Source organism: Oreochromis niloticus, linkage group LG7, assembly GCF_001858045.2.
Source record: "Oreochromis niloticus isolate F11D_XX linkage group LG7, O_niloticus_UMD_NMBU, whole genome shotgun sequence".
NCBI lineage: Eukaryota > Metazoa > Chordata > Actinopteri > Cichliformes > Cichlidae > Oreochromis > Oreochromis niloticus.
The window spans coordinates 64,324,164-64,339,324 of NC_031972.2; the positions used below are offsets into that span (position 1 = coordinate 64,324,164).

The 15,161-nt window shown below is 40.6% G+C and overlaps 1 protein-coding gene across 1 annotated transcript; it reads left to right on the top strand.

The window, feature by feature from the left end:
* The first annotated feature begins 3,021 nt into the window (after positions 1-3,021).
* LOC100707453 (cytochrome P450 2J5) lies at positions 3,022-11,233 on the top strand. The gene is made up of 11 exons (XM_013272534.2): positions 3,022-3,342; positions 4,240-4,402; positions 6,282-6,434; positions 6,532-6,692; positions 6,924-6,992; positions 7,070-7,174; positions 7,384-7,522; positions 8,818-8,903; positions 10,231-10,332; positions 10,414-10,555; positions 10,634-11,233. Exons 1-11 carry the CDS (start codon positions 3,181-3,183, stop codon positions 10,819-10,821), a joined length of 1,470 nt encoding a protein of 489 aa, XP_013127988.1. The 5' UTR covers positions 3,022-3,180; the 3' UTR covers positions 10,822-11,233.
* Positions 11,234-15,161: the final 3,928 nt, after the last annotated feature.

Here is a 15,161-nt window from a genome sequence, read left to right on the forward strand (position 1 = left end):
GTAGCACCAGGACTGAGAGCTTTTGGGAGTCCCAGTTACATCTAAGATCATTTAAAACCTTTAGGAGAGCCGTCTCTGTGCTGTGGTTCACCCTAAATCCAGACTGAAATATCTCCAGGATCTGTTTATCAATCAAAAAATCATTAATCTGAGTAAAAACAAGTTTTTCTAAAATTTTACTTAAAAATGGTAAGTTGGATACAGGTCTGTAGTTATTAAAATCATTACAATCCAAATTGCTCTTCTTCAGAAGGGGCCTCACCACCGCCGTTTTAAAGGCAGCAGGGAAGACACCCAACTGAAGAGAGCAATTCATCATGTATAAAAGCTCAGCTTCAAAAAATCCATAAAGTGTTTTAAAAAGTGAAGAGGGGATTGGATCTAAAAGACATGTGGTGGGTCTCACTGTGGAGAAAACTTTCTTAAGGTTCTCAGCATTAACCAGGACAAAGCTGTCCAGTGTCTCCTCAGGTACAATCGAGCCCTCAGATGTGTTTAAAATCACATCACGAGAAGATAAAATATCACATCTGATGGTGTTGATTTTTCCCCTGAAGTGGTCTGCAAACTGCTCACAGAGTGAGTCTGTGGGGTTCTTTGGGAGCTGTTAAAATCAGGGTTAAATAAGTGATCTATGGTGGAGAAGAGGACCTTGGGATTATTTTTGTTATTACTGATTATTTTGGCGAAGTATGAATTTCTTGAATTCCTTAGTGTATTATTGTAAATTTTAAGTTGCTCGCAAAGTATTTGATGGTTGATTGCATTTTTATTTTTCCTCCATCTCCTTTCTGCTGCCCTGCAATTTCTTTTGAGTTTTTTGACTTCTTCGTTTCTCCAGGGTGATACATGTCTTACGTTAATCTTTTTGGTGGTGAGTGGAGCAACGGAGTCAAGGCTTTTCTTCAGTTTGAGGTTAAAATGATTAAAAATAAAATCACAGGGTGCAGGTAAAATCACAGGGGGGCATTCGTCTAAAACCCTGGTAAAATTTGCAGCCACTTCAGAGGTTAGATAGCGCCTCCTCACAGTTCGCACCGAGGTCTCCCGCTGAATAAAACCGGTGATGTTAAAAAACACACAGTAGTGGTCAGAGACAGCCAAGTCAACAACAGAGGACACACTGGTGGACAGCCCATGGGTGATGACCAGGTCCAGAGTGTGTCCTCTGTTGTGAGTCGGCTGCGTGACGTGTTGGGTAAAATCCATACAATGAAGAATGTTTACGAATTCTTTTGATGCAGAGTCAGAAGGATTATCTATGTGCAGGTTAAAATCACCGGTTAAAATGATCATGTTATATTTTGAGTGTATGTTTGTTACAAATTCTGAGAATTCCTTGATAAAAGCAGCACTGTCTTTAGGTGGTCTATAAATTGTGACAGATAAAACTGGAGGGCTGCTAAAAACAATAGCGTGGAATTCGAAAGTGGTAAAATGATCAAATAAAATTTGTTTGGTGGTGAGTGTGTTATTGGTTAAAGATGCAGTCCCACTGCAATAGTTACTTTTCAAGTAATTAATTACTTTTAGGATATTGTAACTCAGTTACTAACTCAGTTACTTTTTTGAAGAAGTAACTATAATTAATTACTTTTAGGATATTGTAACTCAGTTACTAACTCAGTTACTTTTTTGAAGAAGTAATTATAATTAATTACTTTTTCAAAGTAACTTGCCCAACACTGGTGATGAGCCGAAGGGTGAGTAGGAATCAAGCTCTTAGAATTTGCGAGGTGTCTGACGATGAGGAGTGTTCGCATGAAAATGAGAACAGCGGGTATTGGAGAAGGGGGGCTTTTATAGCCTGAGGCCAGAGGGGACGTAAAGGAGGAGTGGTCCCGCTCCTGAAATTCAGATGATATCTCCACTTAAGAAATGCACATCGTCTACTTGATCTAACTGAATTACTGTATCTCTTGGATTCTTAGACTTGCAACCTTTTATAGCCACGCTTTAAAGATAAAGCCCTCCCTGCAGTGCAGCACTTGCAAACGTTAACAAGAGGCATGGCCCCTTTTAGTCTTGATGTGATGGACTTCAGTAACTCTGCTACCCTTAATGTTTTCATCATGTTAGCAGCATTAGCAAGAGCAGCTAGGTGAAGATTTTGTTGCAAAGCAACGGTAGCTTTTACCATTGCTCTGACTCATCTACCTTCCAAAGTCCTTGCAATAAAATGAGGAATGTTGCTCAGCAGCAGCTGGCCCTGTGCTACTTAGCTGATTACATAATGTGCTGTCTGTATAGAGTTCAGTAGCTACAGTTCAATGATCCGACTGGCCTTTCAACTCACACAAATAGAGTGTTTCCTTTTGTTCATTCTTTTGCTCAAAGAAGAGTTTGAAAACAGCAGACTGACATTTTAAAGTCATTACAGTGATCATTGTACATGGATACATTTTCATTTTAGGATTTTAGTATTTCCATATCACAGCTGTGCAATCATTGTTGCCGGTGCTACATAAGAACCACACGTATCTCTACAAATGTATAAAATACAGAATCAGGTCCTTTTATCTAAATCCTGTTAATTTTTTATTACTAGCAGGTTTTACATATTTTTATATTGTGTTACACTTTGTCTTTTTGCGTCATGATATTAAAACTTTATTTAGTTTATGAACTTATGTGAAGGTTTCCTGCTGTTTGAGCACGTTCAGCTCAGTTTTACCTGGAAATTCTCACCTGTGTCCTCGAGCAAACAGTTGGTAACTTTTTCTGTTGTTCTGACTCCTTCACTCTTTTCTTTCAGATCTTTAAAAGTCACAGCAAATTCTTGTAGATTAGTCAGTTTACCCAGTTTACTTTCACTAACTTTCTTCTTCACATAGAAATGAGGACCTTTGCATTGAAATGTGTTTTATTAACAATGGAAGAAAATGAAACACAGAAAAATGCCTGGCACTATCAGATATTTAAAGAAATATGATACTGATGTACAGTAGCCTATCAGCATTAAGCTAAAAGTGGTTGAGCAATGTGCTCTGTTTCTATAAAGCTGTGACTCACCTTTCACACAAATCTTAAGGTGTGTAGCTAGAAGAGGGCCAGCTGAGCTGCACATTTAAATGCGGGTCCGCCAGCTACTCCTCTCATTTCTATTCAGTGCTGTGGAAGAGAGCCAGAGATTAGTAATAACTAATACTTTTTTCATAGTGCAGTCCAAATCATCTTACCATGTTTGTTTCAATTGTGCTGCTATGCCTCTGCCTTTTATTTCTTATTCTTCAACTCAAATCCAAGAGGCCGAAGAACTTCCCACCAGGACCCCCAGTCCTTCCTCTGGTGGGGAACACTTTGCAGTTGAGTTTGGAGAACCCCTTAAAGGACTTTGAGACGGTAAGAAAAAATGTTCAATAAAATAAAAATTTCTATAATATTTTATAATATATTTTATCCTATTGATGGATTTACTGTTATTAGTACTAAATGGGTCTAAATGTTTAGATACTAAAACATTAGTGTGCTTTTCCTGACTGTGCTGTCAAAGACAATACCAGTGCTTGTGGATGTAAAATGAAACATATTTAAAATCCAAAGTTCTTACATTATAGTGAGCTCCATGTGTCTTTAACAAATGCCTATGGCATGCTCTGCAAGCGTAAAGTAAGATTTACAAATGTGTGCGGTGATCTCTGTGTAATGCGTACTTCCATCCACACACAAATACAAAGCAATTTTACCACACGTCAAACTATTTTTCAAATGTGTATGCCCAGACCTGAATAAATACACATGTATAATAACTGATTTATAACTTATTAATTTCAGCTTCAAGAATTGGATACCGTTCTCCTTCAAAAAGCTGTATGTGCATACACATATGTCTAAATTACACGTAATTCACTCTCACTTGCTTAGAAAACCTGAAGTGCATGTGCACGAATCATCTGATCAGTCACGTCGTCACGTGGGGTCTTGAGACAAATTTCACGTTGCCAGCTGTGCACAGATCCACAAATGTAAGCTGTGTTAACGTCCCACTAGGCTTCCTTTGTATCTCTGGCTGAAATGTTCGGGATTAGTCATTAAGCTAACATTAATGTTAGCCTGCTTAGAGAATAGTAAAATTAAAATGAAAGTGTTACTGCACATGTTTGAGGCATATTTCTCTCCATAGAAAACACATAACTGAAATTGCTGGACAATATGTTTAACCCTGTTGGAGGGAAATGCCCACCTGAGTATCTGATACATTAATTTCAAAAACTGACACGTCATTTTGTTCCCTCTCAGCTGAGGAAGTCTTACGGAGATGTCTACAGTATTTTCATTGGCCGTAAACCAGCTGTAGTCATCAATGGGCTGAAGGCTGTAAAGGAGGCGATGGTGACCAAGGCTGCTGATTTTGCTGGACGACCCCAAGACTTGTTCGTTAATGATGTCACCAAGAGTAAAGGTAGAAGAGATGTTACATATCACATGATAAATTATGTACACACACATTTCATCACCACTAACATGTCAGCAAAGCTTTTCCAAATTGCTCTCTGCGTACACTGGATTCTATGGTTTGAAGTTTTAGTGTATTATTATTTACTGCATGAATAAGGGCAAGCATGCTGGGACAACATGGGTTAGGAAAATTCACCTTTTGCAAGTATCTCTTTGTAGAATACTCCTCTTCATCACAAAAAACAATATGCACACAAACTGCAAATTAAAAATGCTACATGCAACATGCCCACTTTCACTGGGCTGGAAAGTTTTTTTGTGAACAATCCATGTAAACAACAGAGTTCTATTAATGAATGTGGAATGTAATAAAAGATGAAACAGTCCAGAAAGTAAATGATCTTCTTTACCTTTTCAATTCAATTCAATTCAATTCAGTTTTATTTATATAGCGCCAAATCACAACAAAAGTCGCCTCAAGGTGCTTCATAGGTACAGAGAAAAATCCAACAATCATATGACCCCCTATGAGCAAGCACTTTGGCGACAGTGGGAAGGAAAAACTCCCTTTTAACAGGAAGAAACCTCCGGCAGAACCAGGCTCAGGGAGGGGCGGGGCCATCTGCTGTGACCGGTTGGGGTGAGAGAAGGAAGACAGGATAAAGACATGCTGTGGAAGAGAGACCGAGATTAATAACAGATATGATTCGATGCAGAGAGGTCTATTAACACATAGTGAGTGAGAAAGGTGACTGGAAAGGAAAAACTCAATGCATCATGGGAATCCCCGGCAGCCTACGTCTATTGCAGCATAACTAAGGGAGGATTCAGGGTCACCTGGTCCAGCCCTAACTATATGCTTTAGCAAAAAGGAAAGTTTGAAGCCTAATCTTGAAAGTAGAGATAGTGTCTGTCTCCCGAATCCAAACTGGAAGCTGGTTCCACAGAAGAGGGGCCTGAAAACTGAAGGCTCTGCCTCCCATTCTACTTTTAAATACTCTAGGAACAACAAGTAGGCCTGCAGTGTGAGAGCGAAGTGCTCTAATAGGGTGATATGGTACTACAAGGTCATTAAGATAAGATGGGGCCTGATTATTTAAGACCTTGTATGTGAGGAGCAGGATTTTGAATTCAATTCTGGATTTAACAGGAAGCCAATGAAGGGAAGCCAAAACAGGAGAAATCTGCTCTCTCTTTCTAGTCCCTGTCAGGACTCTTGCTGCAGCATTTTGGATTAACTGAAGGCTTTTCAGGGAGTTTTTAGGACATCCTGATAATAAAGAATTACAGTAGTCCAGCCTGGAAGTAATAAATGCATGAACTAGTTTTTCAGCGTCACTCTGAGACAGGATATTTCTAATTTTAGAGATGTTGCGCAAATGGAAGAAAGCAGTCTTACATATTTGTTTAATATGTGCGTTGAAGGACATGTCCTGGTCAAAAATGACTCCAAGGTTCCTCACAGCATTACTGGAGGCCAAGGTAATGCCATCCAGAGTAAGAATCTGGTTAGATACCATATTTCTAAGATTTTCAGGGCCGAGTACAATAACCTCAGTTTGATCTGAATTAAGAAGCAGAAAGTTAGCGGCCATCCAGGTCTTTATGTCTTTAAGACATTCCTGCAGTTTAACTAATTGGTGTGTGTTACCTGGCTGCATGGATAGATAGAGCTGCGTGTCATCTGCATAGCAGTGAAAATTTATGCTATGTCTTCTAATGATGCTGCCTAAGGGAAGCATGTATAATGTAAACAAAATTGGTCCTAGCACTGAACCCTGTGGAACTCCATAATTGACCTTAGTGTGTGAAGAGGACTCTCCATTTACATGTACAAATTGGAGTCTATTAGATAGACTTTTGTGCTGATAAATCTGTTTCAGGAGTAATTTTGGTCGATTATGGCTCTAATTGGAGGGAACATCGTCGCTTTTCTCTGATGACTTTGAGGAACTTTGGTCTGGGGAAGAACTCGATGGAGGACAGGATTCACGAAGAGATAAAATATCTTGTTAGTACGCTGGAGGAGAGCGTTGGTAAGTGTTGGTCCACATAACTGAATTTTGTGCTGTGCCGTTGTTTGCGTAATGTTCTTTTGTGTTGTTTTACAATGCTGTGCTGTTACATTACCAGGTAAAACCATGAGCCCTCAAGTTATGTTTCACAATGCTGCCTCCAACATCATCTGCCAGGTTCTGTTTGCTAGACGCTACGAGTATGATGATGTGCTAATCAAACAGATTGTTCAGTGCTTTACTGAGAATACCAAGATGGCCAATGGACCGTGGGCTATGGTGAGTAAAAGCATGTTTCATGCTTACTTAAGAATCTTGTCATGGCTGAAGTTTCACAGCGACAATTCCACTGATAACAAAAATGCAGGAGTTCTGCGTGTATACATTTACCATAGTCACCATAGAGCTTTGGTATGTTAGCATGCTAACTTGATAAACAGCACTGAACAAAAGAGAAAACCGTGATTCATACCCTGCACTCCCATTTAACTCTCTTAACTTTCGTTTCAGCTCTATGACACTTTTCCCATAATTCGCAACCTGCCACTGCCCTTCCAAAAGGCTTTTAAGAATCTGGAGGTAATTTTAATTTTCACTTTACCAGCAGGAAAAAGTAAATTCTTTCAAAGTGTGAGTGACTACTTTTGCTTTTGCAGACTTCAAAGAATATTGCAATTGGTTTGATCAATGAGCACAAGAAGACCAGAGTCCCTGGAGAGCCTCGAGATTTTATTGACTGCTATCTGGATGAACTGGAGAAGGTGTGTGAGCGTGAAAAGAATCACATCTCCTCATTTTGTGCGTACAAAATATAAAAATTATTTGAGTTTATTCAACCTGCACTTTTCCAAAAGGAGATATTTGTATAGGTTTAGTTCACAAGATGGTTTAAAAATGTTTTAAATTATTTTGTTTTAAATGTAAAGAGATGAAGACATTTGTCTTATATGAATTAATCTCCTCTTTTTAGAGAGGCAATGATGGGTCTTCATTCTCAGAGGAGCAGCTCATTATGAACGCTTTAGATCTTCACCTTGCTGGGACTGACACCACCTCCAACACCCTCCTTACTGCTTTCCTTTACCTTATGAACTACCCACACATACAAGGTGAACCTGCACATGCAAATAAGACGTATGATGGTTATTTGTCATTGGTTTCTATGGTCCTGCTTAGGGATGGGTATCGTTTAGGTTTTATCCGATACCGGTGCCAAACCGGTACTTTTGAAACGGTGCCGGAGCTTAAACGGTGCTCAAACCGGTGCTTAAAGAATGGAGAACACAAAATTGGTCCAAAAACCTCTCATGTTCAGCTGTTTTTTTTGTAAATAGATAACAATGTTAGCCTTTTCTGCAGGTATAGGGCATATATGGCATCACTCTTGGCTGGAAGCAGTGCTTAAACAATGGAAAAAACACAAACTTTGTCCAAAAACCTCTCATGTTTAGCTGTTTCCCACTTTTTCTTTGGTCATTTTAGCCTTTTTGGCCAGGGTGAAGGGAGTATCTGCCATCAAACAAGAAGACAGCCGCATGTAACTACGACGGTGTTTGCTAGTTCACCTTACATGCATTCAGTGTTGGGAAGGTTACTTTTAAAATGTATTCCATTACAGAATACTGAATACATGCCCCAAAATGTATTCTGTAACGTATTCCGTTACGTTACTCAATGAGAGTAACGTATTCTGAATACTTTGGATTACTTAATATATTATCATGCTGTTTACAACTACGTGAATGTACTATTGCTGTGATTTACTGTTACTGAAGGTCCGCGGCTCCGAACCGTAGTAAAGGGACCTCTGGCTAATACGGTGGGTTCCGTGCCGGGCTGGTAGCCGAAAACTAGCTTTACTTTGTTGTCTGGGTCAACTTTGCTTGCGGGAGACAGAGAGAGGCGTTGAAAGGCTGCTCCAACGGAACTTATTGTTTTAGGAGGAAAACACGAACACAGCGTACAGTTGAGTCTTAATAGCTTACTTACAGCTGGGCTCGTCAGGCACTCTTCTTGGCTGCGGTGGTTATTATTATATTTACATGCTTCCAGCTCCCGTTTTTGCTCCGTGACAGCTCGGACTTTTCCTTTCTCTCCCTCCCTCGCTCACAGACACATAACGTGTATGGTAGTCCATTCTCGCTGCAGCACGGACTACACTGCCCATGATGGAGGTTTTCCAGGTGTTTGCTGCATTAACTTGTACTTTAGCCTTCACATAATACAATCTAGCCTGAGCCACACCTGATAGCAGCAAAGTATTACTCAAAAGGGGCCATGCCCATCCCACACTCTACGGGCCTAACGGTTTAGTGTTTCATTACTTGCGTGTAGTCTGCCTTTGTCTCACCTACAGATATCCGAAATGTAGAATTTAATGTTTGGTGTTATCCCTCCTGCACAGAAAGATGTCAGCAGGAGATAGATGACGTGCTGGAAGGGAAGTATCGGGTCAGTTTTGAGGACAGACACAAGATGCCTTACACACAGGTACTGTATATCAGAGAGATTTCTACTTATAATTGCCCTTTTATTTAGCAGGCATTGTTAAACAGCATAGCAAGTCCTACAGGTAATCAAATGCACAGGGTCCACAATAAGACGATAACTCCTGAATCTCTTGGTTTCTCAAAAACAGTTTATGTCGGTTTATATTGGCAACAGACCCAAAAACTCAGACCAGTTTTGGTCATCATTAATAACATTAGATGAGGCATTTAAACAGCTTCTTTTCAGGAAATCCACCCAACCATGGAGCCTCCATTGTTGTAGAAAGAACTGGTTTGACTGGAACTGGTCTACTCATAATAAAAAGACCACTTCATGTCGAGATCATATTGCAGAATCATCGTGACATTTTTCCACACTGTGAATTATGATGTTTAAACGTTTTCATTAGACATGAAACACAAAAGTGTTTTCACATAATGCACAAAATCTAGTAAGGCTGCTGTGTGATGACACTGAAAAAGAAGTTTTTTATGTTTTCGCATCAGGTAACTGTTTATTTAAAGCAGAACATTAGACTGGTGGTCCACAGCAGCGTCAGCTAACAGGAAGAGTAACCTCTCTGTCGTCGTGTGCTGTCACAAACATTGAGTGTTCAGGTCCATGCTCCAGAATATTTAGGAAGTCTAACATGGTAAATGGGCTGGTTCTTACATAGCGCTTTTCTGCTCTCGTGGAGCACTCTGTACCACATGCCACATTCACCCATTCACACTTTTTTTTCTATCCTTTTACGCGCTTTCTTATTAACATTCACACACATACTGCTCTACCTGCTGAGCTACAGCCACCCCACTGATTTTATAAGAAACATACGCGCTCAACCATCAGGGTCATGTTTGCCTACTTTCAAAGAATTATATTGTAATTCAAAAGTTTGTTTTGCGTAATGTCCTGGTTACAGACTGGTGTTAGGAACACCCTTTCACTAACAAACCCCTGGCTTGCAAACACAATAAAATGCGGCTCTGGCTGCTTGCAGGGCTTGCACTCTATGTCTGAACATGTTGTGGGTTACACCTAACAATCATGTGATGGCTGGAGTGTTTCATCACATGACTGTGAAGATTAGATAAGCTTACATTTCCTGGCACTGCCAAAGGCATGTGATAGTCCATGTGACCCTGCCTGAATATTTATTAAGGTTACATCAGCTGAAATGATCTCACCATTACTGCATCCTGTCTGTGGCTTATAGGAAGAGGTCCCTACGTCTGCAGCCTCTAATTTCTGTTGTGTTTTTATGTCAAAGTACCTAAAAATTGCTCAGAGTCAGATAAAGCACAGAACATCTCTTCTCTTCATCCAGGCTGTGATTCATGAAATACAGAGAATTGCCAACACTGTTCCTCTCAGTGTCTTTCACTCCACCACTAAAGACACAGAGCTAATGGGATATTCCATTCCCAAGGTAAGGGTCAGCTGGTTAAATAGGTAGAGGCAATAAAGTGAGGAGCATCCTTAATGGTTTTGGGGTTGATTTTGTCCTCAGGGAACAATGATCATCGAGAATCTGACCTCAGTGCTCAACGAGGAGGGACAGTGGAAATTCCCTCATGAATTCAACCCTGAAAACTTCCTTGATGACAAAGGAGAGTTTGTTAAACCAGAGGCCTTCATGCCTTTCTCTGCAGGTACATGAGCATAAACACGCTGAGTAATAGCACAGATGGGGCCAGTTTATAATTTTGCTGTCTTTTTCAATGCCTCAGGTCCTCGGGTGTGTCTCGGAGAGGGTCTGGCTCGTATGGAGCTCTTCCTCATGATTGTGACTCTGCTGAGGAAGTTTAAGTTCATCTGGCCTGAGGATGCAGGAGAACCAGACTTCACTCCAGTCTTTGGAGCCACTATGACTCCCAGCCCTTATCACATGAAGGTCCAACTCAGGACCACGCACTGAAGTGGCGTGCATAGGTAGAAGATGCAGAAAGAAAAAGTGCCACTTAGTTTTGGAAGCCGATTTTTGACGAATGCTGTACTTTGTTGCTGTTTTTGCAGTAGTTTAAATAGCTTTAACTCGTTCTGCTGGGAAAATTTCCCTGAGATATTTTTAACACAATGATTCTCAAACTGTGGGACATGGAGCCACTGCAGGTGGGGCATGGGTGACAAGGGGAATGATGAGAAAAAAATAAGTTGATTAGTATATATTGAGTGGTATTTATTGAAACTGAGCTGTGATTTTCTTTAGATTAAAATGGTCATGGAGTGAGACGTGCTTTGGGCTTCTTAGCGGGGTGATGCCAGTTAAAACTTTAAGAACAAGTGTATTAAAACACGAGACAGTCTCTAATAAATATGCTAAACTCGTACTTGTCTTACTTCTTTTTAAATCACTTTCTCAGACTTTAGGAATTTTTTTTGGAGTTCATGAAAGATATTAATGGTAACTCTTGACTAACTCTGAGTCAGTATAAATAAACTCTGAATGCTACGGTCACTTACATTATTTAACTTTGCATTTTTTAACTCTAAAAACACTTTAGAAAACAATGAATGATTATCAACAGCACTGGGCTGATAAATGATGGAGGTATGCTTTGGAGACCTGTCATCAAAGCATTAAAATGAAATGCTTACCAGCGGCTACAGCATGGGTGCTATTGTTGGTGTTGTTGAGTGTGTGCAGCTGTGTTGTCATGGCAAAATGTTGTCCTTTAGACGTCTCATGTAGCAGAAAAAATGACAGAGTGAAACCCTTTCTCCTTTGGCTCTACTGTCTTTGAACAGGTTTTTTTTTCAACACAACCACTCAAGATGGCCACTCAAAACTTTACACATGGTGTAGTTAGAAGATGGGTCTGGTCCACGATGGGAACAAATCAGCCACTCCACGCCTCCACTAGTTGAATATCAGTTGTTTTTGTTTACTACAACAAGTTAAAAAGAAAATGATAATATCACTTTGCAACTGACCATCAGAGCCGAACTTTGGCCATTTAGCACAGCTGTTACTGTTCAACAACAATTTGAAATAATAACCTAAACTGAGGGTACGCAGTCATTCCTGACTGCTGAATCAAATGACCTAAATTATTAATCAATAGTCAAAAAATCTTGGTGCATTTTTATACAGGCCTGGATTACTTAGCAACAGTGCTGATCCTACTCTTTCAATGTAATTGCCTAATATGTTGCTGGCATAAACCCGTCTTACTTCACACTTGGCATGTACCCAGTAAATACTGTGAGTCAGTTCGTTGGGCGTTCTGTACCTTCCTTTCTTTATTAGCCAATATTTGCAGAGATTATTTTCTCTATGGGTGAAAGGGCGTACGTTCATGTTTCTTAACGCATTAAGTTATAAACATGAAAACAGCAATATACTATTTAAAAACAATTATGGGAACAATTTGTCAATCTACATTTACTGGAAAGATGTCTCAGTTCTGGATAGTTATAATAAAAATTATATACCTGAATATACACTACAAGCTGTCTGGCAGAAAGCATACACAGGATCCTATTTTCAGGTCATAGTGTAAAAATATTTGAAATGTAAATTAGTATATTTAATTAAACACCAGAATCAGTTTTCCCACAGCTGTTTTAGACCACATAAAGTGCTAATTCCTGTGGTCTGTACTTCCCTAGATGGCAAATATATTTAACCCCAGCTGAGCAGGTCTTATAAAAATGTGTACAGAATTTTCATTAGCAGCTTGGTCACCATGGCATCCTTTAGACCATAAAACCACAGACCATAAAGGAGGTCATAGGGACCAATGGTACTGATTTTACTAGTTGACCTCAGAGCATGGTGGTTAGCACTGTTGCCTCACAACAAGAAGGTCCTGAGTTCAATTCCACCCTCAGGCCAGGGTCTTTCTGTGTGGAGTTTGCATGTTCTCTCTGGGTACTCCGGCTTCCTCCAAAAATATGCAGTTATTGGGGTTAGGTTAGTTGGAAGCTCTAAATTGCCTGTGAATGTGAGTGTGATGGCTGTCTGTGTCTATATGTTAGCCCTGCGACTGGCTTTTCAGACCAGGTTTCGGTGGACCAGGGTCTCCGTGCAGCCCAAGTCATCCATAGCCTGGTGTGTACCACCTTGGCACCTTACCTTCCTGGACTGGGGGAAGGTATTGGGAGGCCCTGAAAAAAAAAAACGACTAGCTGGTCAGGTGTACACATATCCCACCTCCATTAATTTGGAAGTGTTCCGGTCACCCGGACCTCCAACACTCCTGCCCCGACATCTGTGCGAACCCTGGGGAGTCAGGTGCAGTGTCTGTAGCCTACAGGCGCTGGAGACAGAGCACTCGCTTATGCTCTATATGTAAAGTCCTTTGCTCAGCTGGTATACACATTCCTTTTTCCATAAACAATGCTCTACACTTTCTCCATACCTTGCTCACAGTGTCAACAATGTCATATCGTTTATACAACGATGCTTAAACTCTCAGTAATCTATGACTATCTTCACCTGGAGGCTCCCGCCAATGTGCTTTTACTCAGCCACCTTCCAAAGTTCATTCACTAAAAATGACATAGGTTGCTCACCATCAGTGCTGGCCCTGTGCGCCTGATGTGATTACACAAACCTACTGTGAACACATTTAAGACCAGTATTCTGGAGAATGGTTGACCCAGTTTTTCAGACCATGTGAAACAGCATCAAGGTCAAATGTTCAAGTTCAAGATAACCTTGGCAAGCAGATCTTTAGTTAACAATGGAGGATAATAAGCTGGCACGATCATTTGAAAATAAGCTTTTTCTAGAGTATTTAAAAGTAGAATGGGAGGCAGAGCCTTCAGTTTTCAGGCCCCTCTTCTGTGGAACCAGCTTCCAGTTTGGATTCGGGAGACAGACACTATCTCTACTTTCAAGATTAGGCTTCAAACTTTCCTTTTTGCTAAAGCATATAGTTAGGGCTGGACCAGGTGACCCTGAATCCTCCCTTAGTTATGCTGCAATAGACGTAGGCTGCCGGGGATTCCCATGATGCATTGAGTTTTTCCTTTCCAGTCACCTTTCTCACTCACTATGTGTTAATAGACCTCTCTGCATCGAATCATATCTGTTATTAATCTCGGTCTCTCTTCCACAGCATGTCTTTATCCTGTCTTCCTTCTTTCACCCCAACCGGTCGCAGCAGATGGCCGCCCCTCCCTGAGCCTGGTTCTGCCGGAGGTTTCTTCCTGTTAAAAGGGAGTTTTTCCTTCCCACTGTCGCCAAAGTGCTTGCTCATAGGGGGTCATATGATTGTTGGGTTTTTCTCTGTACCTATGAAGCACCTTGAGGCAACTTTTGTTGTGATTTGGCGCTATATAAATAAAATTGAATTGAATTGAAAATTGAATCTTTGCATATGAATTCTTCAAGGATCAGTCTGACAGTTGGGTGGCCCCTCTCCCATTTCAGTCACAGAGACAGCGTCAGCTATTACAACAGGAAGCAAGACCTCAAACATCTCATGTCTCTTTGGCGTAGGAAGGAAGCCAGAGATGGAAGACCACTATGTACAGTTCATGGAAAAGATGTCCTGCAATGGTCAACCAGATTCTTTTACATGGTAAAGAATGTTGGTACTTACCAAACTTTGGTGTCTGTCATCCGCAGTAGCCATGGCAAATCAGGATAGTGTTTGACTTCAGCACTCAGTACAATAATATGTCCCTTACTCATGTGCAACACCAGGCTCAGATCTAAATAACAGCCTGTTCGCTTTGCTTGTCTGTTTCAAGTGTGAACCCTCTGCGGTATGACTGACATTCAGCAAATGTTCCACAGCTTCTTGGTCAAAGAAGAACTTTGGGATTATTTCTGTTACTTGTGGTTTTGTGACCTTAACCTTGAGTTTCAGATGAAGGTCCATATGTTTGGTAATTGCCGATCTCCAGTGGTGGCCATCTATGGTTTGAAAAGAACAGATCAAACAGTTCACAAGAGTAAGACAATGGAAGTATATGTCTACACAATTCAGCTGATCTTGTAACCAGGTCACTACCAGCTGACCAGCTAGTCTTTTCTTCATGGCTATTCAAGCCAACACAGCAAACTACGTCCTTTCCTCCAAACTTAGACTTGTAGGTTGGCTAACAAGAGCCCAGCTAATATCAGATGAATCACTCATTCCTGTTTATTCATTCCTGGTAAACATCATGTTATTAAAGATTATCAGAAATGGTGAACAGAGACTGTTCCTGAGACCTGTGTCAGAGGTCATTCTTCTTGTTTGTGTAGGGTATATATGTTGTTTCTGGATTTGGCATCTTATAGATGCCAGGCTGAGAGTATAC

What these genes read in the sequence shown, in the direction of transcription:
- LOC100707453 (XM_013272534.2), top strand. Translation starts at nt 3,181, where the DNA reads ATGTTTGTTTCAATTGTGCTGCTATGCCTCTGCCTTTTATTTCTTATT. An exon ending in TACGCTGGAGGAGAGCGTTG is followed by an intron (nt 6,435 to 6,531) that starts GTAAGTGTTGGT and finishes TTACATTACCAG; the next exon opens with GTAAAACCATGAGCCCTCAA. An exon ending in ATCTGGATGAACTGGAGAAG is followed by an intron (nt 7,175 to 7,383) that starts GTGTGTGAGCGT and finishes TCCTCTTTTTAG; the next exon opens with AGAGGCAATGATGGGTCTTC.